Here is a 22967-nt window from a genome sequence, read left to right on the forward strand (position 1 = left end):
TTCAAATTTGCTACTCTTTACTTAGTTTTGTTAATTTTTTAAATTTTATTTTTGTCATCCATCCTGTACTGCTTTCATGTAGAAATTTTGACCTCTTAATTTCTGAGCTAGTAGTAAACAACGCTGGGGAAACATGGGGTGGGCATGTATTGTTGTATTTCTTATATCTAGAGCGAAATAGCTACAGCAAGAGGAGGGGAACTTCTTGTTTGAGTAATCATTGTTTTGAAATTGTCGGAGTGCAGTTTTCCCGTATGTACTATAATTTCAATTTCAGAACAAAATTTCCAAATACCTCTTCTCTTTTTAAAGTGATATTATTGGTGAGGTTTTGTATGAGACTTTTCCAAGACATCCTGATTCAAAGAATCACCTTTCTTGCAAATGCTTAAGTGAGTAGGGTTGTTCACATGCTATCCCTCTTGGAGCTAGAGTGAAATATAGGCGTGAATATTTGTGGCATCAGTGGCTAAAATTTGTATTTTCTTCATAAATGCAAATTTGTTTGAATACACAAAGTCTTTGTCCGTTAAAAATGACATATTTCTATTTTCAAGTGACAGGTGTAAATTTGTTTCAGCAATAGAGTGAAATTTTTACTCGTATAAGATAAATATTAAAAATCCCCTGATTCTAAGACCGTATTTGCACCAAAAAATCCTTTTCACTGTGAATCTTTGATAAAAGACTCTGAAGCAATTCTGCTAACTTGATGGGAGTGCTGTTGATTTGCAAACCAAAAATAAGCTCTCCTCGTCTTTTTTTGTGAAAGACTGAGATGTCTCATACAGCCACATGCTGAAAAGTAATTGTGCCTTTGGCGTAAGGAAATTTTTGGCAATGGATTTTCTTAGTAATTTTTCTCTTTCTTTTTTAAAGCTATACTGGAAAGTAGGGAGCCACAAAAACAAGTACAAGGCTTTCTTATTCAGCAGCATAGAGCAATGCAATGGGGAAAAGATACTTAACAGTAATAAATGAAAACTATTTAAATTCCTTTAAAAAGGAAAATAAAGATGAGACTACCTTTTAGACTGCTCTAATTCTGCCATGCACGTTATTAAAAACGAGAAGGGAGGAGGAGGATGGTGTTTCCAGGTGCTTCTTCCCAAGCTGTCAAGCTGATCTATTCAAAATGGCTTCCAGAACTTAATTTAGGTACAAATAAAGGAGAAGGAATGGAACTCCTCTGCTTTGGATTGTGACAGTTTGAAAGCATTTTTAAAGTATTTTACAGAAACATTCCTTTTGGAGTGGGCTGTGTATGAGATGTACGGATAATTGGGCCTTTCAGCTTCTTTGTGTTGTCTGTATCACTGTATTGAGACTGTCATCTGTGGGAATAACTGCTTAGGGCTGGGGGACACTTGTTTTTAGGACTTCCCTTACAATTCATAATAGGCATTTTTGGCTCATAAAGGCTAGGAAGATTATGGTCATTTGATTAGAAGTACAGGATTTTTTTTACTGTTCCCTTTACCATTTTCATTAGAAAGATGGATTGTGCAGTCAAAAATAGCTGCACGTCACAGCCAACTGTTTTCCGTTCAAATAAATCACATTTGTCATTCTTTCCATGCAATGTTTTCATGAAGGATTTATTTTACAAGCTAAGAAAAGAATATTCATATGGTAGCAGTCATATTTTCATAGATGGATTCTTGTTTGTATGTTGTTATCCGTGAAAAGAGAATATGGCCTGTGCTCATGATCTTCTCATTCAGTTTTCATCAGAAAGTTTGAATGTACAAGCATATCCATTTTGTAAGCAATAACACCTTGCCTGAGTGTTTCAGCACAAATGTTTTTCACATATAATAAGTAAAAATGGAAATTTTACTACAGTTAAGTCAGGTTTTCCTGCTTTCATTAACAGATGATCTTTTCTCTTGTGCTTCATGGTCTTGGCCATGTGTGTTTAATAGTTAGGGCTCCCACAGAGTCTTTTGTACCAAAGCCTACTTCAGCTTCAGAGAAAGATGTGAATCGATCTTAAATAAGTAAAACACATATCTTACCTAGTCTTTCTTTGCCATTCTGAAAAAGGAGATAGTGCACAAATTTGATGCAACTTCCTTCAACTTCCTTTAAACAGCATTTTTGTAAATTATTTTTGTCTTCATATTCATTAGTCAAACCTGTCTGCACTGTGACTACAAGCGATCTGTAATACATAAAATGACCAAGTATTAATACCTGTGATTACAGTGTGGCCTAGGTGATGGAGTTAATAGGAGGACTTACTTGAATGTTTGTGAATCTGAGAAGCAAGAGTATCTCTGTTGGCATTGGAGCAGAATGTACATTTAAAGACTCTAAGGAGTTAGAAGGGATGGATCTTTTTTGGAAGACTGGATTTTTAAATTTTTTAGTTAGTTAACCCCACTTTACAGTGGGGTTATTTCCAGGTGGCAGAATAGTGACAGTGCGTGAGTAGATTCTCACACCTGTTGTGAACACAGGAAAATGGGCCAGAGAGTCTGGTTGGTCTAGTATGGTGGAATTGGCTAGAGTAGAAAAGTCAAGACATCCTGTGTCTAGCTTGGGTAAGCTGACAAAGGTGTTTATTTGCTGAATTTATAAACAAACTCAACTTTGTTCACATGGTATATGCATATGTTCTACAATAATCAAGCTGTGCTTGTAGAAACTCTGCTCATATTACACCTGGTTGTCAACTGCTTCCAGTGTCTGGATCTTTGGGATTATGAAATCAAAACAGTTGTAATTCCTAGTTTAATAGCTAAGAATGGGAAAAGGATGTTTAGGAGCAGAAAAATAATTAGCGCACACTCTTCTGAAGGCCCTGGAAGAATATGGGGGGCATGAGGAACTTTGCTGGGCTTTGCTGTGTACCTAACTTGTTTTGCTGAGCAATTCCTTATTCTTACTCTAGCTGTAGCGTTTAGGAGTGCAGTATTTTATTCTTTAGATACACAGTTTGATATTATTCAGTGTTGAGAATTTAGATCTTGTTTTTGTGTGTGCTTAAGAAACATACGAAGGTTGTTTTATAATGAGACTTCTAAAATGTAATAAAGGCCCAGAGGTGGTCATTTATGTAGATACTGGGAAGTTCAACTAAGTTATTTTTTTCATTTGACCTAACTGCGTTCTGTAAATTTTACAGATGCACGTGTGAATGAAGACGACTTCTTGTTGTTGGAGCTCTTGGACTGGTTTAAGAATGACTTTTTTCATTGGGTAAATAATGTTCCTTGCAGCAGGTGTGGTGGGCAGACAGAGCCTAAAAGTGACTACCTGTTGCCCACTGATGATGATCAAAGGTGGAACGTCAGTCGAGTGGAAAATCATTACTGCAAGCAATGTCAGCACTGTAATAGGTTCCCAAGGTGAGCATACAGAGATTTGCTTTGTCTTTTTTTCTTGTCTTTCCAGAAACAGTTTTGCAGTTGTGCGTTTTGTGAACAAGTGGCAAGTTGTCGGTTGAAAGATTAGAGAAGCCATTCTAAGCAACCTGATAGGATGGTTGATGAATCAGCAGTTGCTCTATAAGATTAGAGATTTTTAAAACCAAAATATTGCTTTCTTTTATGTGGCCTATTCTGAATACTTGTCTGATATTATTTTTTTTACTGTTAATTTGGTAAAGTACAACTTCTAAATGCAATACATTAATATTGGCATAGGATGTAGGTAGGTTTCTGTTATTTCAAGGAAAACTTTCATTTCTGTGGGAAATCACAAAGGTTAATGCACATCTTTTGCTGAGCCTAGTGAAAGAGCAAATATCCAATTTTTTGATATTTTTGTGAACCTTCAAAAGGACCAGCATACAAAAATAATATTTTAAGATTAAGTCTAAGTCAATTTTGAAAACTGAAAAAACCATTCATTTCAGTGCTGCGATAAATGTGTGACAGTCATGTGAGTCCAAGTAAAAGCAGCATTCTGCTCGCACTTGTTTTGTGCAGTACAGCAATCATTTCCATTGTCTTCTGTGGACTGACTGGCACTGAAATCTGTCCAAGGACAGGCATGATGTAAAGACTTTGAAAGGTGAAATAATTGAAAATACATTCTGGTTTTGTTTTGGTTTTCTCCTGTAGGTATAACCACCCCGAAAAACTTCTGGAAACCAGATGCGGACGCTGTGGCGAGTGGGCTAACTGTTTTACGCTGTGTTGCAGAGCTGTTGGGTTTGAAGCTAGATATGTCTGGGACTATACAGGTATCAGTACTCTAGAATATCGTAATGTTAATACAAACCTATGCAAAATAAGGTTATATATTTTTATGGTTCTCAGATTATATTAGCCATCAGGCAGCATATAAAGTTATGCAGTTCAGCAAACAAAGACAATATAAATTCAATTTCCTGTCTTGCCTGATAAGATGAAATATAGTTCTGCAAGTAAGGTCAGATCATTGACTTCAGAGTGATACAATCTGTAGTTGAATCTAAGGGAACATGATCCTAAGATAGAAAGAGAAAGCTCTGGTAACTTTTCTGAATGTAGATGAACAGAAAATATGTTCTTTCACCTGTTCCTTCATTTAATAAATCAGGAAAAGTTACAATATTTTGCAATATTAGAAGAGAGGATCTATCCTTACAATTCATTCTTTATTCTTGGCCTTTGTTACATAGATCATGCGTGGACTGAAGTATATTCTTCATCTCAGAAAAGATGGCTTCACTGTGATCCGTGTGAAAACGTCTGCGATAAACCTCTTCTTTATGAAACTGGGTGGGGAAAGCAGCTCTCCTACATAATTGCATTCTCCAAAGATGAGGTAGGAGTAATGATAATAAAAACCAAATTTGCCCTGAGGCAAGTGTGTATTGTATTCCATCTTAGTGTGATTTCCAGAATTATTATAGAAAAACATACTTTGAGCTAGCCTCTTTAAATGAAGCAAGATACACGGGGAATTTTTGGTTGCTTTATTTTCTTCTTTAACTTGTGCTCGAGGTTGTTGATGTCACCTGGAGATACAGCTGTAAGCATGAAGAAGTACTCTCTAGAAGGACAGCACTCAGTGAAGCTACACTACGTGAAACAATTAACGCATTAAATAAAAGGGTATGTAACTTTTCTTAAATGGATGTCTTTAAGTGAAACATAATTGCCTTTCCAGAATGTGAAATCCTTGAACAAAGGAATGCATTTGGTAACCTGATAGGAATGTCCATGCACTATGGAATGTGAAATGCTGCTAACTGTGCAGACCTCATTTTACACTGAACATGTAAGAATCAGACATAGTGCCGAACTTACGTGAAATAAGATAAAGAATGGTATGTAAAAGGATTATCATATTATCTCTTACACAGTAAGGTGTGCATGTATATATAATATATACAGTGTGTGTATATGTTTTCTTGATGGCTTTGGAGTAGACTTGTGCATCAACAGATATTGGGGGTAAACTACAACTACTTTCTAACTACATGGACTTCTTGAGGGTGGCTGAGCAATTTCTACATTAATAATGCTGTAACTTGAAAACAATAGTATTTGTAGTTATAAGAAGTGTAGGCCTGATTTGTTTCCTGTGACTTTTTTACAAGCTTTAGGAGTTGAGAGGAATGATTCACAAGCTGTTCTCAAGACTTTCAAGAAGTGTTGATCCCATCAGTAGAGCTTTGGCTCAGAGCCACATATGCCTGATGTCCCCAAAACACATGAAGCCATTTGCACCTGCGTGCCCTAGTCACTGAACCTGAGTGCACTCGCACCTCCCTACTAAGCTTTTTCCACTCCCTACTTACAACAGGATGAACTTTTCTTTACTCGATATGCTGGAATACCACAAAACCTTGAACCATCTGTAAGGTTCCATTTTGTCCCCACTTCCTTCCAGGGCTAATTCCTGTGCGTAGAAGCTTTTAGTTCCTGTGACAGTATATAGCTCATGGCTTAATTAACAGATTATGCCTTTTTAGAGGCCAGCTGGCTTGAGGGTTATAGCCACACACTAAGAGTATGAAGAATTGAGCTGGACTTAAGATTTCAAGCCCTGGCCTCAAATATTTTATCACCAATGAAAACTGGAGTCACATAGCAGAGCATTGAGAGGCTGGCTGCAGAGCATCAAAATAAAAAGAGGTAAAGGGTCAGAAATGCAAGTTGAGGGATGCGTGTGCTTTGTGCAGGGTTGCAGGAATTTAATGGTGTCCTCTCTGAGTACTGAACACTTGCTGACTACAAAACTGATCTGAGGGGCCTTTCTTCTGGTATTCTGGCAATAGAAACCAGTCATGAGACTCTTCTCCATCAGTTGTCCCTAGGTAGAGATAACCTTGGAAATGAGGTGCTAATAAGATGAAGAATTACTCTGACAAGACTGATGGAATCAGGAGAGTATAGGCAACTGACTTACGGGCTGGCTTGCCTGACCTTCTCACCTGAGTGATGTTGCTATAGAATCATGTTGTGTTTCACTTGCAGAAGTCTAGGGAACTCCAGTAAATAAGTGCATTGCCATTTCAAACAAATGATGCTGCATGTTGGTCTACTGGACTGTTTCTTATTTTTTTACACCTGCTTTACAGCACTGTGCATCTTGTGGGCTGACATGAACGCTTTTCAAACAGAAAGAACAGCCATTCTGGTCATGTTTTAAATGAAAGTTTCATTAAAAACCAAGAACAGGGAAGAAAGGTATACACATGCTTCCAAGACACTCTTGTATTTCTCCAGTCTTCTTTTCCCTACACGTGGAAAATCCCAGCCCATTCTTCTCTATGCTGCACACTTTCCCTACTGCTTTCCAGCTGTCTTGCAATTCTATTAGAACACCTTTGTCAGTCTTTTTGATGGTATCTTATTCAAGGAACAATTTACTTTCCCTTTTTACAAGCTAAATGCATACTCACAGTCCCTTCCTCCCACACACACTTCCTTTTGCCCAGTTGCTGTTCCAAATGTTTGATTTATTTAATTTATTAAATGGATAATAAATTAAATCCCTGTGAGTAACAGCTCTTACTCCTTTTTTCTTTTGTCTGTTATAGTTGGGATTGAATTTCAGGAAGTTAGAGGCAGTTTGCCATCAGATTGACTAGGAGAAATGCAAGAAAGAAAAACTGGGTTTTTTTAGCAAAGGACTTTTTCTAAAATTCATACCAAGGTGACAATGCAGTTGGAATAAAGGGGACATTAAAAAGTTGCTGTCTAAGGATCTCCATGTTTTACTGAGCAGCTTCTGTGTTCAGTAGGGGGGGGAGACAGCTCACCCCTAGAACTATCAAGACATGTTATAGCAGGTTTCCATTACGCTGCGCAGTCAGAAGTCTCCATTTCAGCTGGTATGCTGTTTCCTTCACTGCAGCCTATGCAGCAGATAACTGATGTAGGCAGAGGCCTCCACTAACTTTCCCGTTTCCCATCACCTCCTAGAGACTGGTTCCCCACTAGGAGGGATTATAGTCTTTGTATCTTTTGATGCAGAACTCCAACGCTGCGTCTTTCAAGCTCAATTCTTCTAAGTTACAACTAAAAAGAAGCACAGTATGCAGTACACATTATCACCTAGACTGCAATGTTAGTGAAAATGGAATCTAAGAGATCATTATTGTGCTTTCCTGCATAAAGAGCAATGGTTCTGGTCATTATTTCTCTGCATGTCTGTCTGTTTAGTGGCCAAGCAGAGACAGCACAACAGTTCAAAGGATGTTGAGTGATTGTCACTGTTAAATGGAAAAGAGGCAAGGATAATTTAAGCTATTCAGTATGCTATTTTATTGCTCAGAAGTACTCTGTGTGTTTTATTTGGGTCAGGCATTCCTAAATGGGTGTGTAGTGTGCAGATTACCTACCATGTGATGTTATTTTATAGTACTATATCACATCCTGACTACAAAGTTGTTTTTTTTCACCTACTTTGGGCACTGCCCTATTCCAGCCCATTGTATGTTACCCCTGTAGAAAGCAGGAGAGGACCCTGAACTTCCACTGCCTTCATGGCAAATTGGATGGTGGGGCAGAGAAAGAAATAATTTTTTATTTGTTCCAGGCTGTGTTTTTTAGTAGTGATTTTGAATTATTATAGCTACAGCCAGGTTGGTTCTTAAAAGGAAAGCTAGTAATTTAGGTTGAACTGCAACCGTCTCATGGTGATTGATGTGAGATGAACCAGTATTCCTTGCTTAGAGGTTTGAAATTGGACTTCTACCCTCAAATTATCTGTTGCTTATACAGCAGCGGGTCCACTTAAATCACAGGTTATCTACCTCTCAAAACACGTTCCTTCAGGAAGCATCAACAGCATAACTTGCACGTGATGCAGAACTGATTTTAAAGCTGCAGCTATCAACCCCTCTTCCTTCCTATTCCCTTTGTCTGCCAAAGAAAGGTGGGGCCTGAGCATGTATGTAGAGGGGAACACCTCAAGAAAAAACAAAAGCAGGAAGTTTGAGCCATGGCAGTTGATAATGGAGTTCTTGGAATCCTCTTCAGTACACGAACGCTATTGATGACAATGTCATTTATAGGAAATGTAGTTACAGGTTTTCCCAGCAGAGGCACTGTTGATCGCTGCGGAGTCTGAGCATTGCGCGTGTCTTATAGGCTGCTAGCATTTATATTCAACAGTCTACTGCGTGGGGGGAGATGACAAGGATTAGCGTGCTTGTACTGTTTACAGTTGAGGAACATACTGATTTCTTGTATCGTACATAGAAGAGGCCCATCTTCTGAAACACCCCTTTTGTGTTGAAGCACTGTTCTTTAACAGTTTTCTTTCAGATACTGTTACAACAGCTGCAGAGCAAGGGCAACCAATTCTCAGTGTGGCATCAATAATTTCAGGGGTAATGACCCCTGACACTGGGTTTCCCCATATCAAATTGGCTCTAAGAAAACTGTAGATTAGTATCGCTAACTTAAGGTAAGTGATATCAAACTTCCTCTGAGTTGGAGTGAGATCTGTAGTACTGCATATGGATACCCAAAGTTCCCAGGCAAGTGTTAGATTCAGGAAGGCCTGGTGTTTCATGAGGAACTGCTGGAGTCACTGCTCATCACCCATCAATGCAAGCAGAGGTGTATTTCCCCCTTGCTGTGGTAGACCTGCTATTTGGCAGCTGGAATTTGTTCAGCTGGAGCTGTTTCTAATAATTTCTCTGTATCTACTTTCCTTTATGCAATTCCACATTGTTGTCTGGAACAAAAACCCTTCAAATGCCTCTCTTTCTGATCCCTAATAGCAAAACTTCCTGAGGTCAGGACTGTTTTTGAGATAATTGGAACACTTGTTGACCTGAAGTTTCAGGTCCTAGTGGGATGAGTGTGCATGCCTTGGGAGATCACCAAAGTAGGAAAAAAAGGTGATGTGTAATCATTCGCGTACTCAGTGTTGAACTTAATTTTCCAATCCTGTGTAAGTGTATCCACAGTTAAGGAAGCAGGCTTCACATATCAGCTCTGTATACTTGATGTGAAAATTGTGGAGGCAAAACCCCAGCCTCTCAATGAATTTTTTTAAGTTGTGTGCCAAAAAAATGTCTGTAGTTTTATTCATGTGGGCAAAGAAAGCGTGTTATATAATTCTTCCTCTTTTCCACTAATTTACCTGGAAGCATAGGTGATATGTTTTTCTCAGTTTTCTGGTATCTGAAAAAAGTATGAATGTCATAGTTTGTTTATGATAGAGTCAGTCACTGTGGAATAGCTCTTTCAGAGACCAACTGAATCTTTTGTTTGGGCTTAATCACAAAACCAAGACTGTTGCCAGCCAAATCACTCCACTGTAGAGAAGAAAAATTTTGTCCCAATAATTATGCTTGCCTTCTCTTTCCCCCAAATAATATCGAGAACAGCTCTGGCACAAAATACATCTGAATAGCTAGGAAATATGCTATGGAAGTGTTCTATCATCCAATCAAATATATTATAAACATAGCACAAACCTTATTTTGAAAGAAATCTACATAGTGCGTTCAAGTTCACAGCAGAAGCACTGACGTCAACCATGCAGTTATGACTGATCTATGTTTGCACATGTGGTGTAAGATTAATGTTTCTAACAGTCAGTCTAGACTTCAAATGTTAGCCTGTTTTTTCAATTCTTTTTCTCCCCATTGGGGTTACTCTAGAGCAGAACTACAAACACCATTTTTCTGAATTTTTTAACTTTGTTTCTTAACTGTATTTTCAGAGACAACAATCTTTGTCAGAAAATAGAAAAAGAGAGCTCTTGGAAAGAACAATTGTGGAGCTTGTTGAATTCATTTCTCCTAAAACGCCTAAACCCGGAGAATATGGTGGAAGGACATCAGGTTCGATGGCCTGGCGAATAGCCAGAGGTGAAATTGGTCCAGAGGTATTTAACTTTTGCACTTGTGACCATATTAGAGGTAGCTAACTAGAGGTTCGATGGTTATGGTCTGCAGAGGAATAGCACTTACGGTAGGTAGTCTACTGATCCAGTTTAAACAGTGAAACATAAAAACATTAGGTGCAAGTTTGATGTGAATTCAGTAGAAGTGCATATGAAATTTTTGAGGATTGATGGTGGTCTGTTGATGCTAAAAATATTTGGTAATCCTTTATCTAAAGTGTGTTTTGCTCTTAAAAGTTAATTAAAAAATACTACTTTTCCTTTTAATTAGTTACAGTGTGACAGAACTAAAAAGTTTAAGGCAGTTGAAAGCAGTTGGGAAAACTTAAAAAAAAAAAGTTATATTATTAGTTACTATTGGCTAAAGCCTAGAAGCTGGCTTCGACCAACTATTTTTGTAAATAAACCACTGTGGGAGCAATTAGGATTGTGTAAATGGAACAATGTCTTAAATAATAAGCTCAATTGATTTTCTTATCAATTTTTTTTACTATTTCTGAAAGCAAGATTTTATTTTTAATTATTTTATGCTAAGATACAGTTTCCCAGAACCATAGCCATATTTAGCTTGAGCCAGCATGCAAAGGTGTGACTTAGCCATCACTCGTTACATCAGTTTTGCAGTGATCCTGTCATATAGAATAACTGACAATCCTAAATAGAACCAGTTAAGTGAAACTAATGCGTTTTGTAGGATTGATTAAGTTTGAGAAACTAAGAGTTTATTTCAGTTCTCCACAGTTTAGGATATTTAATTTCTGCTTTGCTGAAACTCTTAAGAACAATGACAGATTTTAAAAAAACAAAAAAATACTGTGAAGTTACGAAGTTTGTACCGTATGTTTTTTGGAGTTGATTTGTAAACTGTGATATACAAGCACCTATATATGATAATCACAGAATTACATTTGCTATTCAAAATAACCATTTACTTATGATTGTACAAGAAATATACTCAACATATAAGTTCTCTATTTCTAAGGTGTTAATATCTTACTTAAATTTGCTAGTTTTATGTTATTTTGTTAATAATTACTTCTAAAAGTAATTATGTGAAAATTTTAAAAATAAAATTAGTACTCCCCTCTGGAAAAGGTGCAGGTCTATTGTAGGAAACTGGTTTAAAACTTTTGTTTTGCTTAAATGCTTTTGTCCATGACATCTCTTAAAAATTGTGTTGGGAATTTTTTTTTTTAGCTGGCAGCAAAACTATGTTAGGAAGCTACATCATGCAGTTTAAAAGTAACATAGTCTTACTGAAATGTGTTGGGGAATGAGGGTGCTTGTATTTTTTGCATTTTTCAGAAAAGAAAAGAAGTCGTTTTTATTCCCTCTGAAAAGGAGAAGACGTCTAAACTCTTCCACCTCATCTACAATATAGTAGAAGATAGTTATACACGGATTTCCAATAATAATGAAAAAATAGGTGGCTGGGAAACAGCTGTATGGAAGGCAGAGTCTATCTGGAGAAAGGTGGAAACAGATTGGAAAATGGTAAGGATAACAATTATTAAAAGCATAAAATCTACCATAGAGGTACGATAACTCCAGTAAAATAGAAAAACCTTGCCAATGTTTGGCATCAAAACCACTCTTGGTGCCCATAGAATTTAGCTGACATTAGTAAATGTTACTGTTAAGCTTCAGGTAAGATTGTCAGATGATTTAAAAAATGGAAAATAAATTTAGCTTGTCTTTCAGAAAGGATGACCAAATTCTCTGCAAATAGGTAAAATCCTTGCTAAAGCACCAAATTTTTAAAAATGGCTTCCTTCTTATCCTTTTGGCAAACGCACAATACTGTTTTACTGAAAAGCAGTACTTCTCTCCAAAAAAATTTTTTTTGTTCTTTTAGAGAATAGTTTTATCATATCCCTTTGATATACAGCCAAAGGAAGAAATTGTCTTTCTAAATATTACAGTTCCATCTGCAAGAAGGCAAAAACCTGTCAGTTATCCAGATTAGTGTATACCCTGCCCAGACTCCTTCCCATCTGTCAGGACACTGAGCAGAAGAGTCTCATACTCTAAATCAGAGAAGAAAACTGATGTCTGTAAGATGGGAAGGGGTCATTTACTAGCAAACAGCTTTTACTGCAACAACTGTGGAACTGAGCATTCCTGTCAGGGGCTATAACATGTTATTGCTTTGTTCCCCTGTGATTTTACTGGTCTGAAAGGTCTCTGGCCAAATGTTCTTCTAGCTTAGGCAACAGTTTGCTTCCCATTGATGAAAAATGGAGCTAAGTATATAACTGTCTTCTGAGGTTTTCTGTGCTGGCTATATACATAACCTACGTGCAAAATGCATTGGGGGAATAGCTTGAAGAGCTTGAAGGAATAAGAGAAGAAACTGGAGAATAATATAACAGATGTTACAACAGGGTAAGGGTACAACAGGAAAAACGAAGTAACAAAAACTCAGAATGAGGGACAACTGTTCTCTGCTTCCATAGGATCTGCTAAAATTCTGATAGCACATTATATCTTGAAATCTCCAATGCTTAGTAATGCTCACTTTTGAAAAAAGCGTATTGTCTTTGCACTGAAACCAATTACAAGTCTGCTGTTCTGCTGAGCTCTACTAATCAGATAAAGCAGGGAGGGACTGATCTATAAGACCCAGCAGAAAGGCTTTACCCTTTCAATAGCACCTCAATTTTTCTGGATGAAGGATGATAGGATGGCCTTGAGAAACTAGGAGCTACAGATCCAGGTATATCTCAGGCTTGTGGGTAAGGCATGTTAGTTCTACAGGAATAGCATCCTGCAGAATGTCCATGTATGAATCTAAAATGACTTTTCATTGGGTGTTGTTTGTGTTATGGGAGACAGCACAGAGAAAGGATGTTTGGGGTTTGCATGTTCTTTTTGTAATGCCTCTAGTAGATGTGCATGTTAGGGGTTTGGAGTTTGATTCAGCAGCTGTCCAAGAAACTTACCAGCCAAAGGAGCCTTCATAGAAATATTTTATCATTCAGTATATGATGAATGGAAAGGAATTTAAATGTAAAAGCCACAGTAAAGGTAACTACAGATATTAGCCCAGGAGTAACAGAAAAGAACCGTCAGTTATGTATGCTGTCTCTGCAATGCTGATGATTACAATGATTCAGATAGATGATCATCTTGGCCAATCTGGTAGTAGCCTTCTCCATTGTATTTGTGTATTTTCTTGCTGTTCAGTGTAACTGTACTTTATGGTGCAAAACTCAAAACAGGTACAAAACACAAATTTCATCAGATTACCCAGAGATTGATAATAGGTGATAATAAGAATGTAAGATCTTGTAGATCTGAAATCCATGGGTTTCTAAAACCTTCTTTTCCAGAAGGATTGTTCCAGTGGAAGAGAATTTGAATTCAGACTTCTTTCAAATAATACTGGAAAAAGAGTAGCCAGGTGTGAAAGTTAGAGGACAGTCAAAAAGACACAAAAGGGATCCTTCTGTTTTTCTGATTAAATGCTTGGATATTAAAATGGAAGATGAGACAGGCTAATGTTTTAGTTTTTATCCCTAAAAGCCTATATTCAGTGTACCTCAACCAAGTGGTGATTAATGGAGTGTTTTGGCTTTCTTACTCGAGTATGGCAATTCAGTAGGATCTGATCAAGGGAAACGTCTTGCTAGAACTAGCTGAGGTACTTAAAAAAATTGTGTAGAGATCAGCACTTTCATGAACATGAAGATTATATTCACATGAAAGCAGGTTAAATTGTTATATTTTCATAGGTAATCAGTGTAACACCTCACACCTTTGGGGTTTTTCAGCTTTCTTAAATGTGAGGATTAGCATTTTTATGCCTGGTGCATAGTAACATTAAAATTCTGTTTTATAGTCTGTCAATGACATTTCTGTATTCAGATGGGACCTTTAGCAAAACATACTACTGTGTTTTATTATCATTTTATTCAGGGTTGTTCCTTCCAGATGAAAAACTAAAGAGCTAAGTCTGTTCAGTATGACGTTAATCAGAAGCCTGGACATGACAGAATTTTGATAAATTTTCTTAACTAAGGATTCTGAAAGGATCATGGCACTTTTGACTCTTTAATCTGTAATGTCTCTTATCTTGGTTTGCTGATAATAGATGCTAGACTTGAAAGGATCGTTGGACGCTTATTACAAAACACAAGCTTGTAAGGGTTCATAGTAACTTTAATGGAGGTTAACGTACCAGCTTGACTGTTCAGCCAGGCAAAGTTTAGAACAGTATTGGGACTACATTGAATTATGCAAATCTCTAACAGTCAAATAATGTTAGTACAGGATTTATATATGCTAGCATCTATGATTTGCTTTAACGAAGATGTATCAAGTCCTAGGAGAAGTGGTGTGCCACCAGCGGCCACATCTGAAGAATCCAAAATACTAACTACAGTTTTCTTCATCAGCACTACTGAACAACCAAAATGAAACTGTGGGTTGGCCTATACATTTATATAAAAAACAGAAGTCTGCCTTTTTTAAAGTAGTAAACTGAGGTATTTTTGTGACTTAGACTTTACCAAGCATGTTGAAAGAAATTAGTGTTCATTAGTGAAAGACTATGAACGTGTACAATTACCTAACTGTGGAACAGACTTAGTTCAAAATGAGATATATACAAAATTGTCCTATGTACAGGTTTAAAGGTTCAGAGGCTTCAGAAAGAATGAAAATGTGTTAACCTTAAGATTTTATGTCCTTGTTATAATGTTTAATTAGATGTCTGTTGATCATCTCTGTTTTTGACACACTGACTATGTCTTCTTTCTATTCAGGTTTATTTAGCCCGAAAAGAGGGGTCATCCTCTGCTTCCGTCAGCTGGAAGTTTGAGTGCAAGTCAGTCGGTCTAAAAATAGATAATGTTTCAGTTAGGACAAGCAGTCAGACATTTCAGAGTGGAAGAATAAAGTGGAGACTTCACTCTCCAACAGCAGAAGTTGCTCTGATAGGAGGTAAGTGTGGAATTTAAATAACAAATTATATCATGCAGCAAAGGTGTAACTGGAAATAAATAGTTTATATGGAGAGAGTACTGTGCAAATACTAAAAATGAAATGCAAATGTATGTTGACTTTTCCAACTCAGTCTTTCTTAGCAAGGTCAAGAAAATACTGTGCATTTAATCAAAATTGGTATAAAAAGCTGGTACAGAGCCCAGTTTTATTAATATACACTGCCCTACCTGCAACAAAGCTGGGTTAGCAAGAACTCAGTGTGGATGCAAGATGCTTTTGTGTTTTACTAGGAAGGATAGATGCTTCTCTGTGTGGTGGCTTCAATCTTGACTAGGTCCTCTGAGCGTGAGCACTAAACAAATAATAACTAAAAATTTGCCGCTGGTTTTTGGGTTTGTTCTTGGTTTTTCTGCCACTGATTGACAGATAAACTTGAGTAGTTGCAACTAAGATCCTTGAACATTCACGACAGGTTGCCCTTTTTAACATGCATTCTAGCATTATATCTTCTGGAGCAGTGGCTTACTGAATTGTTTATCTTTTCCTCCAATAGATAAAAATCTTTGCTCCTATTCAGATTTTTCTGGTGCAACGGAAGTTGTGTTGGAAGCAGTTCTAAGTGGAGGGGATGGTGAAGCTGCCTGGCAACACACACAGCTGTTTAGAGACAGCTTAACAGGATGTGAAGAAAATTCCTTGGAGATAATTATAACCCTCAGTGACCTCTGAGAACCTGAACTGAAGCGATGTTCTTTGGATTCCTTGAAGACGTTATACCATGGATACAACAAGAAAATTTGGTTGGCAGTTCCTGTTCATCCTGCTGGCAGCTTATTTCCTGTTTCACTGCTTCCATTTAGCCAACTTGAAACTGCACATGTATTGAATAGGTAAACATCACAATGAAAACCTCTTTGCTTTAAAAGCAAACACCAAAATTAAGGGATTAAACCACTAAATACCCTTTTCTTAAACCTTATGATGAAAAGAAATCAGTTTTTAGGAAGCAAAATGTAATCTTAAGAGCACAGAGCAATTGTGATTAATTTTAATTTGGATTTTTGGGGTTGGCTTGCTGGGTTTTTTTTTAAATAATCTACTCCTTGGAAAAACAGTTTGAATTCCATTTAGATGCTTGTGATGATTTTAAAATATTTTAAAGAATAATTGAAGACTTAGACATTTTAAGAGAAATATATGATTTTACACAATAGCCAGAAGAGCTGAAATTAAGATAAATATTGAAGCATTCTTAGAGTGATCTTGTGATATATCTAAGTGTTAAACTCTCATTTAATACCTAGAAATGTTTGGAAATAGGATGGTGTGCTAGGAAAACGAACACTTCTTTCAAAATTAGTTTATTATGTAAAATTGTCATGGCCTGTGATTGAGACTTAAACCTGAGTAAAAACATCAGATTTTTTTTCTATGAAAAAATAGATTATTCATTATAAATACTTTTTAATTAAATAAATTCAGATTTGCCCACTTTTAAAAAGATTTATTAAGCTTGTAGGTTGAAATTACTTTTTAAGCTATTGTCTTGTGTCGCTTTGAATGCTTTTCCCAAATTTGATGTAAAAGTATATACCGCTTTTCTGTTACTTAATGCAGCATTTAAATTTCTTTGCATTGAGTATAATAAAACCGGCCACCCAGGAGATGTCAGATGTAACAGCGCTGTGAATAAAGTGAATGTTCAGATCAGATAGTCCTTATCAGACAATTTGAGGAGGGCTATGGATGGATTGTACAAGAAATTTTCTGTTATAGGACTGTAATGCAAAGTTCAAACTATAGTTTTATTTTAAAATAAGTGAAAATCGGGTGATGTTATCAAGATCAGTGTGTTTAAAGCTTTCTGTTCCTTTTTTTTTGACCCGACCACTGTATTGATTTGAAATTATTGTCAAAAATAATTTACATTGAAATAAAAGCTTGACTTCTCAACAGATCTAAGCAAATATAGCAGCTACAGCTAACTTAATAAAATCATACACTCAAACAGTAGAGTAGTTGAAGTCCATTATTAAAATATTTGAATGAATTAAAAGGATTGAAAAATGCCTTGCCAATCTAATTAATAAGTACTTCTGTATTTATTTGTGAGGTTAGATGCAATGAATGAAAGTGTTTATTTTAGGAAAGAATTAATGAGGAAAAACCTCAGACTGAATAGACCTAATCTGAAAAAGTTAAATGGAACTCCTTTAGGTGGCTTTCAGAGTACCCTATAAACAGTGAACCTTTTTAGGCTCTTCATGCATAAGCTATATTAAAGGCACTAATTTTCTTTGTTGATCTCTATTTCAGTGTAACTCTTACTAAATTTTCATTATCTTTTGAAACCAGAGCTAATTCCTATCAATAGTTGCTTAATAATAACTTATAGTATTCTGAATTTTATATGGTGGAAAGATCTGTGCTGTAATATGCTCTAAAAGTATGGGTATCAAGTTATGCTGGCAATAATACAATACCTGTTGAGTTGTAGGAGATGTTGATGAGGGCATATGTAGCTAAAAGTCAGTGCTCACTCAGCTGCTTTAAAGTCTGAGGAGAGGGAGGTTAAATGGGGAAAGAACAAACACTGTTGACTAGAAATGTGTGGCTGAATATCAGTATAGGTAAAACCAGCAATGTTTTCTAGAATTTGCTTTAGTTTCCTGGATTTTAAAGAATTACTAGCTGTCCAGTGTGCCATGGGTGCCTTCCAAAGCTGCACTGAGATGTAATAGTGAAATCTTTTCAATCAAATTTTAAGTAAATACTATAGTAGCCAATTAATAGTTGCAAACTGATTTTGGAGTGCATGGTTTCCAGCAAAACTGTGTGGGACCCCCTGCAGAGAATTTCTCCTTTCAAACAAATAATTGCTGTACTGCACTGTTGTCTCTCTGTAGTTGATCATTCAGCTGTTTATTTCCTCATATCCTATTTTGGCTCTGAATGCTGCATGCAGAATAGGAACCACTAGTGGCAGCCCACAAAATTGTAGTGGTAATTTCCTGCATCCCAGGAAGCTGCTGGGAAGATGTATCTTTAAAACATATGAAGGAAGCCCCTTGTAGGTAGTGTAGAGAGAAAGCACAGGTATACAGGAATCCAGCAAACTTCAGTATAAATTGTATGCTTGTACTGAGAAGTAGGTAATGAAAATTATGTCATCTGATCCTGTGTGATAATCTGTTGCCTTTACTCATCGGCTATCCATGGAAGATTTTTCACATATAGTGGCCTAGATGTGAGACATAATCCCTATTATGCGCAACATCAGGAAATGTAGAACACTAAAAATAAAGTATGTTTGTCTCCATAGCACAGTGGAATGAAAACAGATGGTAGGCAGCACATATGGATGCCAGAAGCTGGGAACACCCATTTGCAGAGTTCTTGCAGCTCAAAACAAAACATGCCAAAACAAAGGAACTGCAAGGGGGGCTGAGATTGTTCCAAGCAGACATCAGGATGTCTGTCCTCTTCTTCACACCCACACTCCCCATCTCTTTACATTTGGTTGCTTAAGCTAGGAATGGAAGTATACTACCAGTTAAGATTTTGATGTATCATCCTAGTATTTATAAAAACTTACCATTTGTTAAGTACAGACTTTATTTAAAATAAATCTCTAATTTCCACCATAAGTTCAAACCTCAGGTTTTGGACCAAATTTAAGATTTTGTCAGTATTCTGTAAGCAATTCAACAACTTAAAAAATGTGTCAATGTTCAAAGAACCTCTGTGTCATTGCTTCATATCATATGGACGGTCAAGAAGCAAATGACAGGCAGGTGACTTCCTTAAACACAGTTGGTGGAGTAGACCTAGGTGCTATTTGTACTTAGAATGTTTTTTAAAAGTTATTCAATATTATTGGCAGTAGTTCAGCTTACTTTGTCTAGCTCTTAAGGTTCTCCTATGGGGTACTATCGTTGCCAGCAGTGCTTTATGCCTTGCAGCTTACGGCCTCTCTAAACACTAATCAGTGATACTATGTTTACTGATAATTGGTCACATAGTGTTGTCAATGGAGGTAGAATGAAAGAGTAGTAGCACTAATATCTGGGATAAGGCCATGTGCTTTATGCTAACCTTGAATATTTAACCCAAGGAGAAGGACAATAGAGAGTCCAAAGAAGAGGAAAAAAAAAAGTCTTTAGTAGGTTGATAGTTTCTTCTTCCCTGAAGTTATTAATTTCAGGACCAGAATTTTGAGACCTCCCATCCTATAACATGGCCCTTAGGAGCGGCCAGGTAACAAGCCAAGGTCAGACAGCTTCAAGTGTCTGTATATTAGGTGTACAGATATTGTGAAATGTGTAAGGGTCGAAATGTGACTGTCTGCCTGTCTGAATAAGAGTACAGGGTTTTCTTCCTTTGTTTAGATTTTTATGTTTATTCATGGGCTTTTTTTTTTATGGTAAGCTTTGTAATTAGGCTATTAGCTTTGTTTATGATTAGCCTGCTTCAGTTTCTGCAGCTTTGTATTTTCCTACACGTTTCCATCTAATTTAAAATACATTTTAATTTGCTTTTAATTTATATGAAGGATTGCAACAGAATGGTAAGTGTACTATGACAAAAATTAAGTTAGTTTCTTTACTTTTATTTGGTAAGAGGAGTCAAAAGGGATAGATTAAAAATATTTGAACTCAGCAAAAAGAAAAAGCAATAGTAATTAAAACTGATGACACCCAGAAACCAACAAAAATACCAGCACTTAATAAAATTTAATGGGGGAAGAAAATGGAATGGACTATATAAGCTAGGACTGGCAAAAGTAACTTCCGTGATTGACCCTGTTTTTGAGAGGTTTTTTTCTATGTGCTCATTTATATTTAGGACACTGTAAATTTTCAGTGGAAAAAAAATGCTCAGAATAGTGAAAAGTTTTTTTGAAAAGCAGTCTAAGATTTAAGGAATACTCATTTCTAAACATCTTTTATTTTTACTAGTCTAAGCTATAGAAATAATTTTAAAATTGAGAACAGGCTTCTACTGCTTAATATAGATTCATTCCTTCCTTTGTTTGCTGAATAATCTGCATCTTTGCTTGTGGAAAAAGCATGTTTAGTAACATATTGTAACCAAGGGTTTTAAGAGCATACTATCTGTAATGATCCTGAGATTTCAGTGTGGCATTGAGCACCTACAGAGACTTGAAGGACTGAGTCTTACGTATTGGCTGGCCTTGACCTTCTGTTAGAGTTCTTATAAATGGGGGGGGGGGGAAGATGATTTCGCTATGCATTTTGATTGTAATGTTTCAGTGTATGTTCTGTTAATTTGATTCTTTTATCACATAATGCTATGCATTATTTCATATCCTTGGAACTTCAGTAATATAATGTATGTCTTCCATATTGTTGAAGTCCCAGGGGGACGGAGCTCCCCCCATAAAGTCATCAACTGGCAGCTTACCTCTGTCACAATCAGGAGGAAATTATAAAGTTTTTTTAGATAAGCACTTCAGATAACAATATACAGACTCCCTTGTGAAACAGTCATAAGGAAACCAGCTGACGTAAGAAAATGAAGACATCCAAGAGCAATGTTTAAGCAAACTCTTAGTAAAGTAGGCGGAACAGTTGATCACAGCCTCTCAGAGCAGATGGAAACAGCAGCAAAGTACAGAATGGAAAGAAAGACTCGCTTCTCCCCTCTGCATTGCCATTGTGATGGGAAAGATGGAAGGTAATGTAATATATGTGTGCCCATGCTTGTGTTACATCAAAAGTCAAAATAATGTAGTTACACTGCAGCAGTTTTTGCTTTTAGCCAAAGCATCAGGAAATATATGGTATATTAAAAACAAAGTTCACCACTGGCAAAAGGATGTAAAACTTTATTGGCCAAAAGGGAAGTGCCTGTTTTGTGGAGTGCATGAAGCATTCTGGAGCTGTTCTGGTTTGGTTTAGTAAGAAGCATGCCCCAAACTGGTTTTGATTTGGGAGTTTTCTTTTGTTCGGTTATTTGGGTAGGAGTTTCTGCCTAAGTATACTTACTGATTTCCATGATGTTAGCAATGATGGTTTCAAAGAAAATAGGCCAAAAAAATTGAACAGATTAGAATTAAAAGAAAAACTTGACAATGGAGGTAGCAGTGCAAACAGGAAGCGTTAGAGGCTGTGGTTTAATTTTAACACTAGAGAATAGAAAAAGGTTAATGCTGATAAATGAATGTCAGATTTGCATCATTTGGGGTTTGTTTAGCAAACTAAGCTAATTGTTTAATTTTTTTATAAATAAAATGGTTTTTGAAAGGAAGTATTATCATCATGGAGCCTTACAAAGGCAAACAGTGCCTTAAGCAAGTTCCTGCTCAAGTGTCAGAACTATGTATGAACTGCCTTTATAATAAGTCATTTCAGCCCCTGACAATATTGTAGTGGTATCAGTTATTTCTCTACTTCAAAGTCAGTATTTGATAATGATTTTTTTTTTGTAAAATATCAATCCATTTGATTTTTTTTTAACCAGGGTGTGAAAACCCAGGGTTCACATTCAGTACAACAGACATTGCTATTTTTCCTGACTATGCACTGTGACTAGCTATATTCTGCAACTTTATTTTATAGCTTTGTTTCAGATTTTTAAGGCTTGCCAGTAATTCATATTTGTACTCTAGTTTATTGCTGAAAAGAATTAACGAATGACAGAAAGATATGAAGGAATGGGCGTTCATCCAGTCCCAATATATAAATAACCTTCTGAAGACACAAGAAGATTTACATGCATTTCTGGCCCACAGAAAGAATATCTATGATAGGAAACAGACGTTAAAGAGAAACAAGCACTTGCCAGAGCACATTTACCTTTTTCTAAACTTTTCATTGCATTTACTTCACATGCAGGACTGATTACCAGTCATGTGAAGAAATTCAGCCCTTTGCAAATATTCAGTGAAAAATACAAAATCCATCTGTGAAGAGAGCATGGAGGCAACATGTATGCTAGTGAAAGAGTGGTTTAAAAGTTGGGTATGTGGAAAAAGAGAAAAGGAAATAATATAATTCATTTTAAAGGACAGGAGATTTACTAACGGGATAACAAAGGCAGTGGAAATCATCTAGAACCTCCTATACTCCAAGAATTGAACATTAAATCCGTAACTGGGAAATATTTTATTGAAAAAGTTGTATAGAAGAGGCACTCCAGTCATGTAGTGTTACCTGTGAGTCAAGCAGGAGTCACCACTAACAGTACTGATCAGTGGATTTTGTATTTAATACATATTAGAATGAGAAAACCAGCACTGTAACCTAGGATTATTTATATTACTAATAAGATGGACATACTCCACAGCGCAGCATAATCAGACGCGTTGGCCATCTTTTGGAAGATTCCTGTGCTTAACATGTGATGTCAGTTACCGCCTGGGGTAACTCTCCCTGTTGTCTTCACTGCTAAAAGTCCTTCCAGGTTTCTCTTCTTCTGAACTAGTGGTTTTGATCCTTTGAAGCAGTCTCTGCAGTGGAGATCAAGGCAACTTTCAAGTGAGTCACAGGTAAGATACAGAAGCTTCCACACCATCCCTAGATTCTGACTTTTTCTTGCTTCCTGTGTGTATCGCGGGCTGTTGCCCCAGCCCCATCCAGCTCCTGTGCATTCCCCAGCTCATGATGGCTGCTGTTGCTGCTTCTCTGGTGGGCAGTGGGAGAAGGCAAGCTGCAAGGATGACAGCAGCATTGTCTGCTGAGCGAGTTCCT

The 22967-nt window shown here is 36.8% G+C and overlaps 1 protein-coding gene across 3 annotated transcripts in view; it reads left to right on the forward strand.

The window, feature by feature from the left end:
• The window catches only part of NGLY1 (N-glycanase 1), a 24980-nt gene extending 7715 nt beyond the window's left edge, over positions 1–17265 (forward strand). For 2 of the 3 annotated variants that reach the window (XM_064444244.1, XM_064444245.1), the window contains 8 exons: positions 3131–3353; positions 4071–4192; positions 4613–4758; positions 4938–5048; positions 10126–10290; positions 11614–11802; positions 15075–15252; positions 15809–17265. In XM_064444244.1, the coding sequence (XP_064300314.1) occupies positions 3131–3353; positions 4071–4192; positions 4613–4758; positions 4938–5048; positions 10126–10290; positions 11614–11802; positions 15075–15252; positions 15809–15984 (1310 nt within the window). In that variant the 3' untranslated portion in view covers positions 15985–17265. The remainder of the gene's footprint in view (positions 1–3130; positions 3354–4070; positions 4193–4612; positions 4759–4937; positions 5049–10125; positions 10291–11613; positions 11803–15074; positions 15253–15808) is intronic. The other variant, XM_064444246.1, reaches the window with a different exon arrangement.
• Positions 17266–22967: the final 5702 nt, after the last annotated feature.

Source organism: Phalacrocorax carbo, chromosome 2, assembly GCF_963921805.1.
Source record: "Phalacrocorax carbo chromosome 2, bPhaCar2.1, whole genome shotgun sequence".
Lineage (NCBI taxonomy): Eukaryota > Metazoa > Chordata > Aves > Suliformes > Phalacrocoracidae > Phalacrocorax > Phalacrocorax carbo.